The 14,827-nt window shown below is 47.1% G+C and overlaps 1 protein-coding gene across 1 annotated transcript in view; it reads left to right on the top strand.

Moving 5' to 3' along the window:
- The window catches only part of LOC132592056 (zinc finger protein 883-like), a 71,625-nt gene extending 57,192 nt beyond the window's left edge, over positions 1–14,433 (top strand). The window contains exons 10-11 of the mRNA XM_060274109.1: positions 2,272–7,854; positions 13,673–14,433. Of these exons, the coding sequence (XP_060130092.1) occupies positions 2,272–2,867 (596 nt within the window). The 3' untranslated portion in view covers positions 2,868–7,854; positions 13,673–14,433. The remainder of the gene's footprint in view (positions 1–2,271; positions 7,855–13,672) is intronic.
- Positions 14,434–14,827: the final 394 nt, after the last annotated feature.

Here is a 14,827-nt window from a genome sequence, read left to right as displayed (position 1 = left end):
AGCTGTAATAATGTGATACCAAGATGCAATTATTGCCTCTATTAATTGAGCTTTACGGTGGTACCTGGGGTTCCGAGCAGCCTAGTTAACGATATTTTGGGGTTATGTACACTTCAAAACTGGAGTGAGTGTTCTGGTTTGCGTAATTTTTTGGAAAACGAGCGTACTCCATTCTGGGGTGCACTTCTGTTTTGTCGGCACAGCCTTCCCTTGCTCAGCCAAGCGGAAGCAGCGGCGTTGGAGTCAGAGGGGCCCAGAGCCAGGGAGCGGCAGCAACATCCCTTGCCTGCTCGGCACAGCCTTCTTATGTTGAGTGCCGGCTGCGGCAGCAACACCAGAAGCAGAGAAGCGGGTCCTTGATGCTGCAGTGATGGAATAGCAGAATAGACAGCTGAGCGGAGGGTGGGGAGGAAGGATCCCTGTCCAGGGACTCGCCTGTCCTCAGGAGATCGACCAGCAGCCCGTCCTCCTGTGGCGCCTCCTAAACTCTCCATTCAAATGTGGCAGCCCCACCTGCTATTGGTTGAGATGGACAGGGTGAGGTCACACACAGTCCTGAGCAAGTGAGGCTGCTCGTGACAGCCCCGGTTCTCAACGGAGCTGCGGCCATGTGCAGGGTGAGAGATGCATAGGAGAAGAAGGCAGGGAGCCGTCGGCATTTGCAGATTTTGCAGAGCACGTGGGTGGCATTTAAATGGAGACTCCACTCCTTTCTTAGTGGGAAGAGCATTAAGCGGAGGGTTGCCAGACTAATAGACCAGCGGTTGTGAACCGCTGTGTGATATTGGGATGAAGGGAGGTATATTTAAAAAAATATACAGTGGTATACATGGATGACTGCTTTCATTTTATGGATCAACAGTCTAGTTAGTAAAATTCATGTTAAATCACTGTTTTAGGGGTTGTTTTTAAAAGTGGAACGGATTGATCCATTTTCATTACTTTCTATGGGAAAGCACGCCTCGGTTTAAGAACGCTTTGGTTTAAGAATGGACTTCCGAAACAGATTAAGTTCGTAAACCAAGGTACCACTGTATTGCTGGGTTGGTTCTGACTAAAAGGTTTCTTTTGTCGCCTCCATAGATTTTTGATTTGGTTAAGGTCTGGGCTATTCCCAGGGCATTCCACCAGTGGAATATAATTATATTGAAACTACCTTTTGCACACAGCAGCAACATGACATGGAGCGGGATCATGTTGAAATATTAAATAAATAAATAAATAAATAAGCAAGCTTCAGTATCTGGGAAAAGATCACATGCGGAACGCTTCAGTTTGGGGTCAAGTATTTGATTTCTGTATTTGGGGATTTTACATTCCCATTAATGAAGCAAATTCTGCCCACACCTTTTGCTGTCATACAACCCCAGATCATCACACTAACTGGGTGTTTCATGGTAGGTGTAATGCGAGTAGGATGTAAATCTTCTCCAATTCTTCTCCTCACATATTTTTCTTTCATTTTATTATGTTCTTCAAACTCACGAAACGAAAGAAGACAAAAAAACTAACTAGCTAGCAATCACATAACAATCTGACAAAAGTCAACCTAAGCAAGTTGTGCTTTCTTTTTCTAACTATTTGGCTATAACATTTGATAGAATACAGGTAATTACATTCTTGATTAAATTATCTTTCCATTGATACATAATTGTATGATATTACTCCAAAATAAATAGTGTTATGAGCCATCAAACCTCTAAAATATATTTCCCCCCTCCAAAGGCTTCCACATTTTTGCCACTACTGTATATCAAACTAAGCAACATTCAAGAACCCATCAGAATCTAATAATAAATACAGTGGTACCTCTACTTACGAATGTTTCAACTTACGAACGGAGCTCCGTCCGCCATCTTGGATGCGGTTTAGATAGGATTTTTTCTACTTACGAATTTTAAGATAGGGTTGCTTCGACTTACGATTTTTTTTCTCCCAATGCATTCCTATGGGATTCGACTTACAATTTTTTTCGACTTATGAATGTTCAGAACGCATTAAATTCGTAAGTAGAGGTGCCACTGTATGTTGGTTAATGACAAACCACAAAGGTAATGAACACAAACCCAACTCCCTTCAGTTCTTATTCATTTGTTCATGAGGGTCAATCCCTTTTTGTCTCCATTGCAGATTGTGATGAATTGGAAATCAAGAACAAGGGTGAACATGACAAAATCCCCAGAGAGGAGAAGCCACACAAAAATATGGAATGTGGAGAGAGCTGCAGTCAGAGCTCCCATTCCACTTCCCAACAAATAATTCTCATTGGGAAGAAACCCTATCAGTGTGTGGAATGTGGAAAGAGCTTCAGTCAAAGTTCTGATCTCACTTCCCATCAAAGAATTCATACAGGGGAGAAACCCTATCAGTGCATGGAATGTGGAAAGAGCTTCAGTCAAAGTTCCCATCTCACTTCCCATCAGAGAATTCATAGCGGGGAGAAACCCTATCAGTGTGTGGAATGTGGAAAGAGCTTCAGTCAGAGCTCCAGTCTCACTTCCCATCAAAGAATTCATACAGGGGAGAAACCCTATCAGTGTGTGGAATGTGGAAAGAGCTTCAGTCAGAGTTCTGATCTCACTTCCCATCAAAGAATTCATACAGGGGAAAAACCTTATCAGTGCATGGAATGTGGAAAGAGCTTCATTAGGAGCTCCTCTCTCACTTACCATCAAAGAATTCACACAGGGGAGAAACCCTATCAGTGTGTGGAATGTGGAAAGCGCTTCAGTCAGAGCTCCAATCTCACTAAGCATCACAGAATTCATATAGGGGAGTCAACTCTCCAAAGCTGTCACTATGAGCAGAGGACACCTGTTTTTTTAAGATTAAATTTGGACTTAATTAACGGGCATCCTTTGAACTAGGGGATATAAGTTTATTTTCTAATTTAATCAGCCAAGTTTTTGATCTAGAGAAGTACTTTGTGATTGGATCGGTATGTTGCGGGAGGTGAGTCCCCATTATTTTCTTTTTATATATTTTGCATTTGCTGTTTTACTCAGCAAATCTGCCCCCAAAGGTTAAGTGTTTGAAATATGCAAGCGGGCTTTCAATAGTATTTTGTTATTGTTATGGTTTAACTTCAAAATAGACTGTGTGAAATTTTGACTAAGATTCTGGCAACGATCCTCAATAGAATGATAAAAAGAATTCTTGGCTGGAGTTATTGTGTTTTCGCTGAGACATCAACTTGGTAGTATCTGGGACTTCCGGTCAACCACCATTTCTAATTGGCAGGGGAAATTCCTGCTCCGAGAATCCCTGGCTCAGTGAAGGAGGGGGGAGCCACAAGAGTGCTGCAGACCCCCCAAAGAGCCTCAGATCGAGCATTCTGGTGACCTTGCGGGCACCCGAGGTGTTTCCTCTGCTTCCTGGTAAGCTCTAGTAAAAGCCCTGTGAGCTAGCGGAGTGGGAGACGTGGGTGCTGTGGGTTTATTTGCTACCTCCATTGCGTGAAGCTCCAAAGCCAGCGGACTTTCGAGCAGTCTATTCTACCCAAATTAACAGGATTGGAAGCTAATTGGACACCATGAGTAAAAAGGAATAAATTCATTAAAAGAAATTGGATTCGTCATGTATTGTTAAAACAGAATTTGGATGTGATATGTCTACAAGAAACACATGTGATGAGAATGCATAGAAAAATTCTACAAAATAAAAGGCTGGGCCAAGATTATATATCAGCAGATAAAGTAAAAAAGAAAGGAGGAGTAATTTATGTAAAAGAAAAAATTGATTCAAGAATGATGTTCAAGGATGAGGAAGGGAGATATGTTGCAGTTGAAGTAATAGCACAAGGCAAAAAACTTTTAATGCTTGGAATTTATGCACCAAATGAAGGAAAGGCCGAATTCGTTAAGAAGATTCACAATATACTTCTGGATTATTTGGATTACAAAATCGTCTTGATGGGAGACATGATTGGGGTAGTCTCCACATTGATGGACAGATATCAAAGACAGAAAATCTCCAATGAAGGGAGACTACCAAATACTTTCTTTGCATTGACCGACAATTTAGACAAGATTGATACATGGAGGTTGAAAAATTCAATGGAAAAGGACAGTGCATTCCCCCCCCCCAGATGCCAATCAGTTGTGGAGCCGTTTGGACTATATATGGCTAGCTAGAGAATTGGCCCGAAGAGTTGCCAAGGCAGAATTTGCCCACGGACTTGTTCTGACCATAATGCTGTTTTAGTAGAATTAAAGCTGTCTCTTCAAGGTTCCTTTAGATGGAGGATGAACGGTGCACTGATGAGGAATGAGGAGATTGTGAAGAAAGCCCAAAAAACCCTAAAGGATTATTTTAAGATAAATTTGAATACAGATGGGCGATCTGAACGGGGTGATGTCATTGGAAATGGACAGAACAATTAGGCAAAAGGATACTAGGGGGGGCAGACTTCCAAATACTTTATGTGAATTGGTTGACCATTTCAATTTGATAGATATTTGGAGAACCAAACATTTGTTAGATAGAGAATTCACATTTCATTCTGATGTATATGGAAGCAGTTCAATAATCCATGTGATATGGGTGTCTAAAGAATTAGAATTGAAGGTAAGAAAAATACAGATATTGCCAAGAACAATATCAGACCGTAACCCTGTTTTTTTTTTAGAAACGCAAAATGAAAATCCACGTTTAGGTGATTAAATGAGGATCTGCTAGATGATCAAAACTTTACAGAGGGTCTCTTTCTGCTGTGGGGTGTGTGCTTGCGTAGGTCTGCCTAGCAATGGAAAACACTGGGATCTCCTTCTGCCCTTCTTTGATAGGGCTTGTGTACATTCATCTTCTCCCTCTGGGGGGCCACTGAGGTTTGTAAACTGGTGGTTGGGGGGGGCAAGCAGGAAGGATTGCACCATCTCTCTCTGCATGGCTCAGAGCCAGCTGCCTCCCGACTTCTGCTGGGTGTGAATAATCGCTGCAGCAGGAGCCGAGGGCCTGGCATGGATGAGGCCTCATTCTGGCCTTCTGCTCCACTGAGCAAATGCAAAAGAAGCTGAGGCTCCGGGGTGGAGATTAGGGATTGCCACAGAATCACAGAATGTTAGAGTTGGAAGGGACCCCCAGGGTCCAATAGTTCAACCCCCTGCAATGCAGGAATCTCAGCTCAAGCATCCATGACAGATGGCCATCCAACCTCTGCTTAAAAACCTCCAAGGAAGGAAAGTCCACCACCTCCCGGGGGAGACCGTTCCACTGTCAAACAGCTTTTATCCTCAGAAAGTTCTCCCAAAAGCTGAATCAAAATGTCCTTTCTTGTAACTTGAACTGCCAGAATCCATTGGTTTGGGTCCTACCCTCCAGAGCAGGAGAAAAGAATTTGAATATGATTAAGACAAATATGTTAATTAAAAATGTAATAAAACAAGAAATCAATCGATTACCAGAAAAAGTAGGATTGAAGGTGGTGGAAAAAACAAAATATATTGGGATTTGGATAACCAATAATACAAATAATTTATTAAAGGATAATTATAATAGAGTATGGAAAGAAGTTAAAAAAAGATTTGGAAAATTGGGAACGATTAAATTTGTCATTATTAGGTAGAATAGCGGCCATAAAAATGAATATACTCCCCAAAATGATATTTTTATTCCAAATGATCCCAATATTAGGAACGGGAAATAATGTCTTCCAACAATGGAAGAAAGATTTGATGAAATTTATTTGGAAGCACAAACCTGCTAGAATAAAGTATAAATTATTAATTGATGCTAAAGATAGGGGAGGCCTGGCACTACCTGACCTCAACCTTTACCATGATGCAGCAGGATTTGCATGGTTAAAGGAATGGATGAAATTGGAGAACAATGATTTATTAGATTTGGAAGGGGTGGGGAACAAATTTGGGTGGCATGCCTACCTGGTAGAGGATAAGGCGAAAATACATAAAGGGTTCAACAATCACGTTATTAAATGATCTCTTTTAAAGATTTGGAACAAATACAAAAGATTGCTGGAACCCAAAACTCCCAGGTGGGCATTGCCAATAGAAATAATTACAGTAAAGAAATTAAATTCGATAAAAAAGTGGAGGAGCCATAAAGAGCTATTAGAGGATAAGGAGGGAAATCTTAAATTAAAAGAATATGGGGAGATAAAACATCATTTAACTGGATGGATCCAGTATCACCAAATTCATAGTAAATTTAAGGAACATAAACAAAGATTAGGTTTTTCGGAGGAACCCTCCCTATTGGAAAAATTTTTAATACAACCAGAAATTAAAATAATATCAAGGATGTACAACGTGCTGCTGGAGTGGGAAACCAAAGACGAGATGGGAAAGGAGACGATGACGAAATGGGCTATTGACATAGGAAAAAATATATAAATGGAACAATGGGAACAATTGTGGGGGGAAATATGGAAATTTACAGCCTCGGAGGGAGTAAGGGAGAATATGATTAAAATGTTCTATAGGTGGCATCTAACCCCGGTAGATGTACAAGACAAAGGACATAAGATGTACAAGACAAAGGACAACTTGTGTTGGAAATGTAGGGGGGAAGCGGGGACATACATACATGCGTGGTGGCACTGTGGGGGAATAAAAAACTTATGGAATCAAGTTTTTGAAGAAATTAAAAAAATACTTAAGTATAATATAAAGAAAACTCCTGAATCCTTTTTGCTGGGTATAATAGACAATACAATTAAAAAACAGGATGCAACACTGTTCTTATATGCAGTAACAGCGGCAAGAACTCTGATTGCTTCCTATTGGAAAAAGAAAGAAGTACCCAGTATCTCAGAATGGCAGGAGAAGCTATTTACAGTGGAACCTCGGTTTATGAATTTTCGGTTTACGAACGCCGCGGACCCATCTGGAACGGATTAATTCATTTTCCATTACTTTCAATGGGAAAGTTCGCTTCAGTTTATGAACGCTTCAGTTTATGAACAGACTTCCGGAACCAATTACACCCATGCTTCAGTTTATGAACACTTCAGTTTAAGTACTCCGCGGACTGTCTGGAACAGATTAATCCACTTTCCATTACTTTCAATGGGAAAGTTCGCTTCAGTTTATGAACGCTTCAGTTTATGAACAGACTTCCGGAACCAATTGTGTTCATAAACCGAGGTACCACTGTAGTTATATTTAGATTTGGACAATTTGACTAATTCAATTAGAGGATATATTAATAAAAAATTCCACCAAAACTGGGAAAAGTTTGGAGAGTATATGAAGGGACAATGCCCCACAGTAAAATCTTGGGTCTATTTCTAACATCTCACATTGAGCCAACCTGAACTAATTCATATGGAGGTAGCTGAATAACGGTGATTTATCATTTTATTTGTTATATTTTATTTAGGAAGTCGGATGTCATTCGAGTCTATACCTTATTTGATGATTATTGGAGATATCCATTTAAGTATACAGAATTAGGAGTGCAGTATTAGAGAATAATAGTTAAAGAAATCTGAGATAGAGATAAGTGGAAGTCTTTTGTGGGAGAAGTATAGGTAGGGGATCGGGAATATTGTTGAATTGATAGGATATTGCTGATTCTGGGTACGAATGATTAGCCGAATGTATGTTCTTTCTTTTTCGTTTCTTATTGTTTATGTATTATTAGTAATTTTTGTGTTTATAAATATTATGATTATTATTATTTATATCATAGTATGATGATGATTATTTGGAGATGAAGTTATAGATTATCTTTATGTTATATTATTATTATTATATGATTCTGTACATTATTACAGTGGTACCTCTACTTACGAATAACTCTACTTACGAATGTTTCTACTTACGAATGGAGCTCCGTCCACCATCTTGGATGCGGCTTGATAGGATTTTTTCTACTTACGAATTTTTAGATAGGGTTGTGTGAGGGACAAGGGATATCGCGAAGTCCCTCCCCTCCTGAGTTCAAGCCCGTCCCCGAGCAAAGGGGAAAGCAGGGAGAGCTCCGATTCCAGTGGGGAAGCAGGAAGTCGTGTCCGAGGCTCAGGCAAGGTAAAGGAGCCAGGGTCCCAGGTGGGACAGGAAGGGGCAAGTAAGGGGGGAAGACCCATCCCCCCAACTCCAGAATTACGCAGGAAGAGGAGGGGCAAGAGGATGGGTCTGCCAAAGCTTTTGTGTTGGAGAAAGACGCGCCAAAAGCCATTAGGAGGTTCTGAAACCGACTGACAACATCGCTCCGTGTAAATAGCAATGACTTGAGCACTGTAAATACGCAGCACCAATAAAAGAATAAAATGCAGAGCTGCGTAGCGTCGTTACTCTGAAGTAGTCCACTCCGGCCACTGTGACAGCAACCTCCTAATCATTTTTGGGCTACTTTGGAGTTGCCGGGATGAGCGTGTCCGAGGCGGAGAAGTGGCGGCAGATCGCTGAGCAAGCCCAGCTAGAACTGCAACAGCTGTCGCTGCAGGCGCAGGGAGAATTGAAGGCAGCTAAAGAGGAGACTAAGAAGGTCCAGGACGACCGGCTACAACTTGCGGAACAGGTGAGAGAGCTCCAGGAAAAAGAGCAGCATTTAAGGGCGGTGGCGGTAGACCTCCAAAACAAGCTGGATGCAGAGAAAAACAAGGCGGGAGGGGCTCCCCAAGTCCAAGTGCTGCCAGGAAGGAGAGCAGGGACCCTTGTAAGCAAGTTCAATGGGGACCCGAAGGAGTTTCAGGGCTTTGAGACTGAGATCGTGTATGCTCTTGAGCTGCACCAGAATGAGTTCCCCGATGATGAGCACAGAGTAGCGTTTATTGTGGAACATCTCACCGGAGCAGCCAGGGAGTGGCTAAGACCATTAATCGCAACCAAGAATCCTTGCATGAAAAATGTCCAACAATTTCTAGAAGGTTTGAGGACGATGTATTCGTCCGATAGTCATTTGGACCAGACTAAGGAGGAACTGCATAATTTACGCCAAGGAAATATGACAGTTCGCGCATATTGGGCGAAATTCACCATGCTGGTGCACAGACTGGGGTGGGTTTTGGATTCGCCTCCCATGCAAGCTGCGTTTTACTTGGGTTTGAGCGAGGAGGTGAAGGATGAACTCTCGAGAGGTCCAAAGCCCAGTACTATGGATCAGCTGAGCAAAGCAGCTCTGGCGGTGGGGGTGAGGCAGGAATCCCGGTGGAACGACAAGCAAGCGACGCGCGCAAAGCGGGCTTGGTTCCCACGGTCGCAGGAGAAGCCACTCCCTCAACAACCCTTTCAAGCCACGCCTGGAGCCAGCCAGGACCAGGAGCCCATGCTGATTGATAGCGCGCGCGCGCGGGCTTTTCAAACCCCAGCGGCGCCAAGACGCAAGGAGGGAAGGGGCGGGAATTGCTTTCTCTGCAACTCACCCCAGCATCTCGTCAGGGACTGCCCACATCGCAGGGAGTGGCAAGGAAAGGCGGGAACGGTGGTGCCCTCCCCCACTGACGCAGCACCACAGCAGGGAAACGGGAAAGCCTGGCTGCAGGAGACAAGGGGCAGCAGCCAGGCACAGTCAGCAGACAACAGCCCCAGCCCGCCCACCCGCACAGAGAGGTGCAGAGCCAGCCCACCCCTCCCAGAGCAGGAGTGGTTCTAGAAGTGACGCTCACGCTCCCAAATGGCTATCCCCTGACGGTCCTCGCCTTAATTGACAGTGGGGCGTCCGCCAACTTCTTCTCGAGAAGCTTTGCAGAAGAGCACCAAATCCAGCTTTTGCAGTTGGATTTTCCTCTGCACGTGGCAACCATTGACGGCAGGGAGCTGCTGGGAGGGGCCATCACACATCAAACCCCCCCCATGAGAATGACGGTGGGAAGGCACTCAGAGACACTGGCGTTCAACGTCACCACCATCTCAGACCCCCCCATCGTCTTGGGCATGAGCGGGCTGGCGCGCCACGACCCCTCCATCAGTTGGCACCAGAGGTGCATCACGTTTGGGTCAGACTTTTGTCTGGAACATTGCATGCAGCACCAACCAGGGGAGGGGCCTCCGATAGCCACGGTGGCCACCATGCATATCAAAGGGGGTGAGGCAATACCCAAGCAGTACTGGGACCTGCAGGAGGTCTTCAGCGAAGCTGAGTCCGACCACCTACCCCCGCACAGGCCTTTTGACTGCCAGATCAACCTGGTGCCAGGGGCGACGATACCCCCAGCCAAGCTGTACGCCATGTCAGACCAGGAGCTGGAGGATCTGCGCGCTTTCATCGACAAGAACCTCAAGCGGGGGTTCATCAGAGAAAGCAAGGCAGCAGGGGGCAGCCCGGTCTTCTGGGTGGACAAGAAAGACACGCAACAGCGCCGTCTTGTGGTTGACTTTAGACGGCTGAATTCGGTGACAGAGCCAGTGGCTTTCCCCATGCCCAGAGTGGATGATCTCCTGACAGCGGCACGCAGGGGCAAGATTTTCACCAAGCTGGACCTAAGGGGGGCGTACAACTTGATCAGGATCCGGGAAGGAGATGAATGGAAAACCACGATGTTCACGCCTCTGGGCTCTTTTGAATATCTGGTGATGCCCTTCGGTTTGCAAGGGGGCTCAGCATGCTTCCAGGCCTTCATGCACCACGTCCTGGGGTCCCTCCTCTTCAGGAAATGCTTGGTCTTCCTAGATGACATCCTTATCTACTCGAATGACCCAGTGCAGCATGTGAAAGATGTCAGAGAGGTGTTGCAACGCCTGAAGGAGAACCACCTGTATGTGAAGCTGGAGAAGTGCAAGTTTCACACCAAAGAGGTGGACTTCCTGGGCTACAAGCTGTCAGACAAGGGGCTGGCGATGGACAAGGACAAGGTGCAGGCCATCCTGGACTGGCACAGCCCCAGGACGCGCAAAGATGCCCAACGCCTACTAGGCTTCGCTAACTTCTACAGGAAGTTCATCAAGAACTTCTCTCGCGTTACGGCTCCCATCACGGACTGCCTGAGAGGCAAGCAGAAGTTCAAGTGGACACCAGAGGCGCAAGCAGCGTTCGAAAGCCTCAAGAGAGTGTTCGCCTCAGACCAAAACCTGTTCCATGTGGTGCAGGACGCGCCCCTACGCATTGAGACAGATGCTTCGGAAAAAGCTGTGGGCGCGATTTTGTTGCAACTGGACGCCAACAGGGAGTGGAGACCCTGTGCCTTCTTCTCCAGGAAGCTGACACAGCCTGAACGCAACTACACAGTGTTTGATAGGGAACTTCTCGCGATCTACGCTGCGTTCCAGCACTGGCGACACTTCCTGGTGGGCGCAAAGCACCCCATCCAGGTGTGCACAGACCACAAGAACCTGGAGTTCTGGAGAACTGCCAGGGTACTCAACCAGCGGCAGATACGGTGGGCAGAGTTCTTCTCGAACTTCAACTTCTCCATCCACTACATCCCGGGGGAGCAGAATGTCAGGGCGGATGCCCTCTCCCGCAAGCCAGAGTACATGGAGGAGGAGGCGCCACCAGCCCCAAGGCACATTTTCCCCCCGTCGGCATGGTCCTGCGGAGCAGCAGTGGTGAGCGAGGCAGAACTCACAGCACTGACGGCAGCGGATGAATTTGCCAACCGCATCTTCAGAGAACTGAGAGGGGGGAGGGAGCAGGCAAAAGACTTTGCAGAACGCAGAGGGCTGCTTTTCTACAAGGGTGCGCTGTACCTACCCACCACCCAGCTTCGACGTACGGTCCTCAAGCAGATGCACGACAACCCTACAGCGGGGCATTTTGGAAGGGACAAGACCACTCACCTAGTCATGAGACACTTCTGGTGGCCAGGGGTGCGGGAAGATGTTAGAGACTATGTAAGGGGCTGTACCACCTGCCAGCGGGCGAAGGTGGTCAGAGCAGCGCCACCAGGGTTGCTGGAGCCCTTAGCCACACCACACAGGCCGTGGGAAGTGGTGTCCATGGACTTCATCACAGATCTGCCTTCGTCCAGGGGTAAGACTGCAGTGTTGGTGGTGGTGGACCTCATGTCCAAAATGTGTCACTTTATACCGTGTGCCAGGGCAGTCTCGGCAGAAGAGACAGCCAAACTGTTTGTTGATCACATTTTCAGACTGCATGGATTACCTTTAAGGGTTATTTCGGATCGTGGCCGCCAATTTGTTTCCAGGTTCTGGCGGCGGCTCATGAACCTCCTGCAGGTGGAGGTCAGCTTGTCGACGGCTAGACACCCGCAGACCAACGGACAAGCGGAGAGGGTCAACGCCATTCTGCAGCAGTACCTGAGATGCTACGTCAGCCAGCGGCAAACGGACTGGGTGGATCGCTTGCCACTAGCAGAATTTGCCTACAACAATGCAGTGCACGTCTCCACAGGGGTGTCGCCTTTTAAGGCCAATTACGGGCGCGACCTCAGATCTTTCCCAGAGAGGGAGAGGGAGGAGGAGGAGGAGGAGGGCCCACAGGCTGAGGATTGGGCAGCGGAACTGGAGACGGTGCACCAGCAGCTCAGAGAACACTTGGAGAGGGCCAAGGAAGCGTACAAAAAGGGGGCAGATCGCCACAGGCGACAAGGGGAGGTCATCAGGGTGGGGGACAAGGTGTGGTTGTCCTCGGAGGGCCTTCCCACCAGAGGGAGGTGCAAAAAGCTGGCACCCAAATGGCTGGGCCCCTTCACGGTCACGCAACAGGTCAACCCGGTGGCATACAGGCTGGCACTGCCAGAGGACATGAGGGTGCATCCAGTGTTTCATAGATCGCTGCTGTCCCCGTACAGGGAAAGCAGCAGGCTCAGAGACAGCGAACAAACCCCCGAGGGAGGGGGGGAGAGGGAAAGCAGGGAGCAACTCAATGAGGCCACGGCCATCCTGGATTCAAGGTGGGGGGTGGGGGGCCTGGAGTACCTCATGGCATGGGAGGATGCTCCACCGTCCCAGAATGAATGGGTTCCCGCCAATCAGATACAGGAGGAATTCTTGGTGGAAGAATTTCACGCCCTCTTTCCCCACAGACCCAAGCCCTGGCACATGGAAAGGGAGGGGGAGGAGGAGGAGGCACGGGAGAACAGCTCACCATGGCGCTGGGAAGCGGAGTTTGAGGAACCAGAGGATGAGGTATGGGTGTCGCCAAGATCCACCCAGTCAGAGGAAGGAGCAGATTGGCAAAACATTTTTACCCCCACCAGCTCAGACGCCACGGACTTTTTGGGATTCCCGTCCTCCCAGGCGGAAGGGGGGGGCTCGCAGGACTGGGGGGAGGTGTTCACACCAACGGGCTCGGAGAGCACCGAGTTTTTGGGCTTCCAGTCGTCACCGACACATGGGGGGGGCCTGGGGAGGGGTGAAGGAGAGCTTGGGAGGGGGGTGGATGTGAGGGACAAGGGATATCGCGAAGTCCCTCCCCTCCTGAGTTCAAGCCCGTCCCCGAGCAAAGGGGAAAGCAGGGAGAGCTCCGATTCCAGTGGGGAAGCAGGAAGTCGTGTCCGAGGCTCAGGCAAGGTAAAGGAGCCAGGGTCCCAGGTGGGACAGGAAGGGGCAAGTAAGGGGGGAAGACCCATCCCCCCAACTCCAGAATTACGCAGGAAGAGGAGGGGCAAGAGGATGGGTCTGCCAAAGCTTTTGTGTTGGAGAAAGACGCGCCAAAAGCCATTAGGAGGTTCTGAAACCGACTGACAACATCGCTCCGTGTAAATAGCAATGACTTGAGCACTGTAAATACGCAGCACCAATAAAAGAATAAAATGCAGAGCTGCGTAGCGTCGTTACTCTGAAGTAGTCCACTCCGGCCACTGTGACAGGTTGCTTCTACTTACGAATTTTTTCTCCCAATGCATTCCTATGGGATTCGACTTACAAATTTTTCTGACTTACAAATGTGTGTTCGGAACGCATTAAATTCGTAAGTAGAGGTACCACTGTATTTATATATTATTGTTTGTTTGTATGCTTGATTTTTTTCTGAGTGTGTGGTGAATGTATTTTAATCCAAACTTAAATAAAGCTTATTTTAAAATTTTGAAAAAAGAAGAAGAAGATGGCTCTCCTATCTCTTCTCAGTCTCCTCTTTCCCAGGCAAATTTACCCAGCTCCTTCAACTGTTCCTCATCAGGCTGGGTTTCAAGATCACAGTCCTCTGCATATGTTGCAGCTTGTCAACACCCTCCGTGAGTTGGGTCAGCCAGAATGGGACACAGGACCCCCGGTGGGGAGGGCAGAGCACAGCCCCCATGAACCACCCACCGTTCTCTTGCCCTCCATGAACTCAGCTGCTCCTCCTCCCTCTTTTGAAGCCATGCAGGTAGGTGGCCCTCACTGCCTCCTGCAGAAGGGAGTTTCATAGTTTAACTCTCTGCTGTCTGAAGGAGGACTTCCTTTTATCTGTCCCGAATCTTCCAGCTTCCTTGGCTGTCCCTGAGTTTGAATATTATGAGAGAGGGAGAATTAGTTTTGCCTTTCCCCTTTCTTTGTACCAGGCATGATTTCACGAGCTTCTTTCATGTCACCTGTTCCGTGTCTCTTCTCTGAACCAAGAGGTCCCAAATGCTGCAGCCTCTCTTGATAGGGGATAATTAATAATAATAATAATTTATCATTTATACCCCGCCCATCTGGCTGGGTTTCCCCAGCCACTCTGGGCGGCTCCCAACAGAACACTAAAAACAGAATAAAACATAAAAAAACTTCCCTAAACTGGGCTGCCTTCAGATGTCTTCTGAAAGTCAGATAGTTGTTTCTTCCCTTGACATCTGATGGGAGGGCGTTCCACAGGGCGGGAGCCACTACCGAGAAGGCCCTCTGCCTGGTTCCCTGTAACCTCACTTCGCACAGTGAGGGATCTGCCATAATGCCCTCGGAGCTGGACCTCAGTGTCTGGGCAGAACAATGGGGGTGGAGACGCTCCTTCAGGGTATTCTGGGCTGAAGCTCTTTAGGGCTTTCAAGGTCAGTACCAAT

The sequence above is a fragment of the Zootoca vivipara genome, chromosome 4, assembly GCF_963506605.1.
Source record: "Zootoca vivipara chromosome 4, rZooViv1.1, whole genome shotgun sequence".
Lineage (NCBI taxonomy): Eukaryota > Metazoa > Chordata > Lepidosauria > Squamata > Lacertidae > Zootoca > Zootoca vivipara.
This window is presented reverse-complemented; position numbering and strand designations above follow the sequence as displayed.